Source organism: Varanus komodoensis, unplaced genomic scaffold, assembly GCF_004798865.1.
Source record: "Varanus komodoensis strain SLA01 unplaced genomic scaffold, ASM479886v1 scaffold882, whole genome shotgun sequence".
Classification (NCBI taxonomy): Eukaryota; Metazoa; Chordata; class Lepidosauria; order Squamata; family Varanidae; genus Varanus; species Varanus komodoensis.
The window spans coordinates 1-7405 of NW_025336579.1; the positions used below are offsets into that span (position 1 = coordinate 1).

The window sequence follows — 7405 nt, forward strand, 5'->3', positions numbered from 1 at the left end:
GAAAATTGTGCAAATATTTAATCATTTTTGTTGTTGGTATTTCTTTTTGTCAGTCTTTCACAATTGTGTAAGTACACTCTTACGGATGTTTGATATGTGTAGTCTTCCTTTATTTATTTTTGTATATTTGTATAGCTATCTTGTGTATTTCAGCTGTCAACCCCCCCCCCCCCACAAATTACTGACTTGACAATTGAAAAACACTGAAAAGGAGAAAAAGGCAGCAAAGGCAAATGCACCAAAAGGGTAGGGACAATATCTTCCCTTTGGCATTATGCTCCTGTCACTTTAAACTGCTTAACTGACACTTTTCAGTGCCCTTAAACTTTTTAATGCTTCCCAGAGTCTCCAGGTATTTCAGAACAGGGTGATAATGGCTCCTACTCTTTCTGTGGCTGCTTTTCAGAATATATACTATGAATACCTGACAGGTGTAAAAAAGTCCAGAGAAAATATACAGAAATAAAATGACTGGGAGGTAAATTGTGTGTGTCTGTAGAAAAATCTGCATAAATTTAAGAGAGAGAAGTAAGCTGGGGGGTGGAATTGGCATGCCCGTTAAGGTTTACATTACCTCAGATACACAAGTTCTCACAGCCTTTACTTCCCATCCATTAAATTTTCCATATATTTCCAGTCCAAAAACTTGCACAAATGTTCTGGACAGTTTTTTAAAAACCATTATAGAAGTAAAAGACTCTAATGGAGTAAATGTGGTGTCAGAACCAAGAGTACTTTCACACATACCCCACCGTTGAGCCCCATTCACTTTGGTCCATTCTGCCACCTTCTTGGGGTGTGTTTTTTGTACAATAGGAGACCTGTAATAACTGCAACAACAAGTGCTTGGAGAATTAGCTATGAAAAGACATTGAGACCATCTCCTTGTTTCCTACCTCCTTCTCCCTTCCTATAATCTCCCTTCCTTCAATTCCTTGCAGACTTCATTGCAACATACTTTTTTTAATTTTCTTTCATTTTCCGTCTTGAACCCCACCCCCCTCTAATCCCTTGAATTTTAATCACTATTTGATTTTTCTTCCATATAAAGGGCGAGCAGGGACCTGGAAGGTGTCCTCACATCCTCCGGACTTTGATAGAAGCCTGAGCAGGGACACAAGTCAATTGGCCACTCCTTTTCACTACATCAAGATGTAGCATATCCAAAACTCACTACACGGAGATTGTTTTATATCCTAATCCTCCTCACTACATTGAAATGTGTTGTTTCGCTTTTTAAATTACAGTTAATATTTCTAAATTTGAAACTATGCATATGAATTGGTATATTCAGATCCCATGCACGTTGTCGACCTCTTTTTGATAAGGCACTCCTTTTTTGGCAATGCAGAAGCAGCCACATAGAAACTATTTCAGCATTAATTTTCCATGCCCCACAGTTTCCTGCAACACAGCTTGCTTGCTTGCTTGCATCACCTAGATCTATTTGTTGTGCTCACATCTGTGATGTGATGTAGTTAATTATTTCCAGCTCTTTGCATGTGGATTAAATGATTCAATCCAGGTAAACAAAGTGGAAGAGAACTACATTTTGTAGATGATTTTCAAGCTATTCTTTGGCCACTGGAAATTTTGTTATTCTATACTGTTGTTATTTTGCTAGTTAAATGAAGGATTTTTTTGTTGGCTGGCTGTTGATTGGTTTATAGTAATTAATTAGCAGGGCTGCAGAGCAGTTGCCCAGTGATCTGTTTGAGTGTGCCAATGCCACTGTGACCATAAAACATGAGTACTATCATGTCCGTGGACCCAATCAAACAAAAGGTAGTGAACGAATGAACAAAAGATAGTAAATAAGCATCAAAGGCCAAGAAACGTGCAATCCTTCATGGACACCAGTAGGAGTGGGCTATCACATGTCCATTGTATTTTCCTGAGTGTTAGGTCTGGCTATGGTTATCCATTCATAGTAAAACCCTTTCTGGGTTACTGCAGTATGTTCAGGAAGATAGTTCACTGAAACTACTTCAAGAGGAGGTGCTACCTTGGCTCATGTCTTAAAAGAACACCATTTGCTTGCAAAAGTCTTGGTGCCAACCTTTACAGCCCTAAAAAGCTTGGGACCAATTTGCTTGAAGGAGTGTCTCTTCCCATACCTATTTGATCTATTTGTTGTGCATGCTATCTTAATCAACTAATGCCCTTCAGTTACCACTTCCATCCAAAAAGAAAAGCATTTTTGATAGTGGTGCTTCAGTGATGGGATGCCCTCCCTGGATGGATATGCCTGGCACCAACTTAGTTGTCTGTTAGGTAACTGGCAAAAATGTTTTTGTTCACACGGACCTTTTAAAGCTAAAACACCTTAAAGTTTCCAGATGGAATCAAGGATTTGCCTTCTATCAGAGGAAGGAAACTTCCAAAGGATGCCTGCCTTACTGCTTTCTCTATTCAGCAGGGTTATGTAGCATTTTCAGGGGATTGCAGGTAGGGAATTCTGCTTCAGCCAGCAGTTTCGTTCACCTAGTTTCAATCCTCTGTTAATTGTGCTTTTATCTGTTATTTATTTACTTTGTACTGCCTGTTTTACTTTTTGTCTTAAATTTGTAGGCTGCCTAGAAATCATTGATACATACATACATACATACATACATATATATTAATTAATGTTTACTGACTTGTAAGCCCCACTGAATTCCATGAGGCTTACTCCCTACTATATTTTGTAGGATTTTAGGCTTTTCTGGTCATTTGAGTTACATGGATTGATTTTGATATGCAAGATATAAAGAAGTATCTGATCACTTCAGACAGACACAGTTTAGCACTGAAGGATCTGGTAGATTTTTTTTTTTGTTAGCAATGCTCTCAAGAAAGATCTGATTGTTAATTATTTTCCTTCCTCAGCTCTGAAAGTTTCTAACTTTTTAGAAGTCAGTCAGTTTGACAGCAGGAAAAAGTGATAGATGCCATGACAGATGTTCCATCATCACCACCACCCCCCACAGGTAAGTGTGTTCAGGAGAAAGCGGAGGGACCAGACAATATTCTGTAAGAGAGAACCTGTACTTAATTGATCATTGGAGCTGTTGGAGGTTTGGCAGTTTCCCAAGGTGATGGATGGAGAGAATTAGAGACTGGGACAGAGAAAAAAATTCCCACAAATGTGCTTTTTCTGAGTTAATTTTTCAATGCTTCAGCAAGTACTTCAGGGAAAAGAGTTCCAGCCCAGCCTGGCAGCATCCCAGGAAGGCCCACGGGTGCCAGCAGCTGTCTGCAGCAAGCCACTATTTTCAGTTTCCCCCAGTGCCCCGGTATAGGGCCACTCCTGTGCACTTGGTCCACATCTGCTTGCTGTGCTACTTTTCTCCTTGCTGGAGGTTTTTACATAGGAGAGCATTCTAAAGTATCTCCATCCTGTAGTCTGCAGCAATGCAGACCATCCTACCATATCAAGGTTCTTGCTCCTCACTCCACTTTACGTATCAACCACACCATAAAGACGTGTGCCTTGAAGGAGGACTCTTCCCCAGCACTCACCTCCCTTACCTCTTTTCTTTCGCCACACAGTATTCCAGCTTGCTAGCATATCTATCTATTATGGCTGTTACCTCCCCTGTATCATTCATAGGGTGAGCAGAGAATATATTTGTTGTGCCAGCATCCCATTAGGCTGGCTGGGACAATGGGAGTTGTCCTACACACATGGAGTATAACAGGTTAGCAAAGGCTGGTAAAAATGAATGCCTGCTGATCTGTGCTCTGATAATGCAGCATTAGAGGGCTTTTCTATGAGAAGAGAAAAGGGTGGGCTGGGTAGGTCCTAGGGAAGGGATTCCAGCCCAAGGGAGACAGGTTTCTGCTCTCAGCCTTCCAGACACCTTGAGCTGACGACAAGATCCTTAAGCATATAATAGCCCTTGATTTGGCCACCAGGCTTGAGGCCAGCACATACATTCCCGTAAAGAGTTTGGCCCCTGAAGAAGTAGTATCTGAATACTGGCAGAATTTGGAGATCTTTAGAAACGAGCTGTTGGCAGAACATTTACTCTTGCTGGCAACTCCACTGTTGTTCGTAAAGAGAGGCTCACAGAGAGTGAGACAGATTACCTAAGTCTTGAAAACACTAGAAAATGATACTGTTAGACCCGTTTCAGTTCTAGCCAAAACACTGAAGTCTTTAATAGAGGAAATCTTCCATTAGCTTCAGGTTGTTTTTTTCTTTCCCAAACATTTTGGCCATAAGCACCCAGATATTTCATCAAGACCACTTGGCCATAATCATTTTATGCCTACCCTGGCAGCTTACCACTACCTCCACAATCGCACCAAAACTAATTTCAAGTCGCCACCATTTCATCATGGGCAGCACACAATTTTTTTACAGTGGCCAAGGCGAACGAATAGTGTGAAGGGCAAGTGTCCTTTTCTGGAAAACTCCCATTTATTACATTTTAATCCCATCTTTCATTCAAGAAGATCACCGTGGTGCCTCCCTGTTGTTATCCCTGCAGAGAGGCACCACTGTGATCTTGAATGAAAGGTAGGGAGGCTGGGGGAAAAGTGAGTAGTCCATAGACCACCAATTAGTAACACTACAGATACAGATTTCCCTAGTGCAGGTCCAAGTGATCTGTCCACCACAACACCGCACAGGCTTCAGATGTCCTTGATACCTTGTTTTCTTTCTCTCATCTGTAAAGACGAGCTACTGACCAGCCCATTTATGAAGAAGATGAATCTACCAGGAGCCCAAGAGGACACCAGTGCCGCTGTCATAGGAGGTAATGCTGGCAATATCACTGCAGGTGGGAAGAAGTGATGCACTTCAACCCAGCCAGAGTGCACCAAAGGGAAGTCTGGAGTGATGAATGTGCACAGCACAAGTCCTCATAATACACCTGTAGTTCTCTGAATTACAGCCCTCTAGACAGCTCCTTAGATCAAGGCTCTGAACAGTCTATGCCAGAACTAAAGAACCTCAAGCTTGGAGGCCAGATCTAGCCACCCAGAGTTCTGGAAAAGACCACCTTCCTTCCACTGGTCTTATTCCTTTCCCCAGTAGTCTCCCAACTTGTAGGCATTCCCCCCAATTCTAAAATACAGAAATGCCTTTCCTAAGGCTTAATTATTGACAGTGAGAGCTTTGCGCTAAAGTAAGCTGGTATTTGCATTCACTTTTACCTTTAGCCCAACCTGCCACTAAAGTACAGTCCTTGAGAATTTCTTGGAAATTGCTTTTTAACCCTGAGGCTGCACTAAAAAGGGATTCTGCACCTTCATTAACCAACGTTTCTTGTGGAAAAGATTCCTGCCACCCATTGGAATGCCCCCACAAGTGAGGCCATTTTTCTAATCATTGTTGATCTGATCTCCCTTGATGGGGCACCACCCTTCAGAACCTTGAGGGCTAGAAGTAGACTTTTTAAAATCAAAGCTATAATTTTGTGGTGCAGAATTCTGTGCTCAGAGCCAATTACAGCACAATCCTGAGTTATGCTGTTAGGACGATATAGTCCAGCCCTCAATGAGATGGAAAGTGAAAGCTGCATTTATATAAAAAGGTGATACAAAGAAATGCTGGGTTGGTAAAAGCAGTGTTGGTACAAGTATGCCAAATACACAGCATTGCTGTTCACAGAAGAACAATCTGCTGTGCATTCTTCCAATCATAGCCTAAGGGGGACCACACAGTGAATACAATGCAATATAGAAAGGGTTTAGTCTGCCTAGAAACCTAGCACATGTCAAATGTTTACTCTTAGGTATAATGCCATTTGTTTCTTAGTTATGCATAAGAGGTTAGGAATAGGTTGCGTGTTCCCTTCTGTTCTTCCAGAAATCCCATCCTTCCCTTAGTCATTATTCCTTAAAAGTTATGAGCTTTTTTTAAAAAAACCATATCCTCTGGTCTCCCATTCGAGAGAGGATAACCAGCCCCACATCTGCTAACTTCAGCAGCCCTACATGGTTCCCTTTGGCCAGGGTTAACAGGCCACTGCCAGACCTTAATTTCAAACTGGCTGGAAGCCAGGAGGTGGAATTGCTATGACAGAGAAGGTTGCTTGCATGCAGCCAGCCTGCTCCCATCCTTGTAACCATAGCTAAAAATGTGGTATGTTGGATCTGCTGCAAGACTCTGTGTACTAAAGTTTCCCTTTGCAATGTTTTTTTTAGCTGTCGTAGCTGTGGTTTTAGTCACTCTCCTTTCGGTCGTTGCGCTGATCATCATTTACCTGTACAAGAATAAAGGCACCTATCGGATCTATGAAGAACAACCTGAAGCAGATCCAGAGGGGTCAGTCCAGATGGAGGACCTCCCCTATAAAGGTGAAAAGGAGGAATATTTTATATAGAAGATACCATGTTGCAAGCATATTTTGGACACTGAGATCTAAATTTAAAACTGCTGCCATGCAGCTTGCTATTCTGCAGTAATAAACATGAAAGTGAGGTTTAAAGGCAGGTGTTGGATCAAACTGCCTTATGAGTAAACCTCCTTGTTGGCTTCTGCAGAGCAACCTCTACTTTCTGTACAGAAGGACCAAAGGCCCCAGAATAAACAGCTGTCTCTATTTTAGTCTGCATCTGTCTGTACCATATTATCAGTGATGCCCACAGTTTCACTAATGGTTGCTTTTCCACAGTGATGTTCCTAGCATTTACAAGCATTCAGTTCATTGCTCTAAAGAACAGTTGTCTAAAATTCCCATAATTTCAAAGACTTGTCTGGCTGCTTTATTGGGGTGGAGGACATGCAGTCTAGCAACAGTTGAGTGTGACCCATGTTCTCCATCCCTGTTTAGTATTTGGGAGCTATATGTCAGCATCTGTAATATGTGAAGGCAAGCCACAAATGAGATCTTTTGTGTTTGCTTCCTTTGCTTTCCTCCCTTCTGGAACACAAACACCAAGGTTCCAGTGATAGATAGCATCTGCTCTACTCTTTAAGAATCCTGTGTCACATTAATAGACAGTATCTCAAGGAGACAGGCATTCTGTGGCAGCTGAAAAAAACATCTCTTTGCTGAACTTCTTTAATTTGCCTCATCAATACAAAGTTAACACCACACATCCTGGCATCATGATGTGCATTTCTAGGCTCCTGCCCTGCATTATTGAAGCTTACCAGCAATGAAATGCAGTCTTCATTTAGAATTGACTTGTTTTCACTGTTTTATCTTTCAATGTGTGTATATTTTAAACAGGCTGTTTGTATTTTAAATAGTTTTATCTTAAATGCTGTATGTTGCTTTGAGTATTTTTATATGGGAAGCCATCCATTGACATCAGCGCATGGGGAAAACACTGCCACATGGTAGAGAAAGGAAGAAGTTGACATAGGAGCGTCACAGGATCTAGTCCACTCTTCAAAGAATCAAGGGTAAACTGCAATTTTTAACAAATTTAAGGCAGAATCTAGAGCATGCTTAGACAGGAAAAA

At 41.5% G+C, this 7405-nt stretch overlaps 1 protein-coding gene across 1 annotated transcript; it reads left to right on the plus strand.

The window, feature by feature from the left end:
* Positions 1-1226: 1226 nt before the first annotated feature.
* LOC123016844 (small cell adhesion glycoprotein) lies at positions 1227-7201 on the plus strand. Its single transcript, XM_044417503.1, has 3 exons — positions 1227-2969; positions 4665-4745; positions 6139-7201. Exons 1-3 carry the CDS (start codon positions 2933-2935, stop codon positions 6315-6317), a joined length of 297 nt encoding a protein of 98 aa, XP_044273438.1. The 5' UTR covers positions 1227-2932; the 3' UTR covers positions 6318-7201.
* The last annotated feature ends 204 nt before the right edge of the window (positions 7202-7405 follow it).

Excerpts from the sequence above, each read along its gene's own strand:
- LOC123016844 (XM_044417503.1), top strand. The coding sequence starts at position 2,933 with ATGACAGATGTTCCATCATCACCACCACCCCCCACAG. Across the intron at positions 2,970-4,664 it reads ATCACCACCACCCCCCACAG|ACGAGCTACTGACCAGCCCA; the intron begins GTAAGTGTGTTC and ends TCATCTGTAAAG. Across the intron at positions 4,746-6,138 it reads CAGTGCCGCTGTCATAGGAG|CTGTCGTAGCTGTGGTTTTA; the intron begins GTAATGCTGGCA and ends TGTTTTTTTTAG.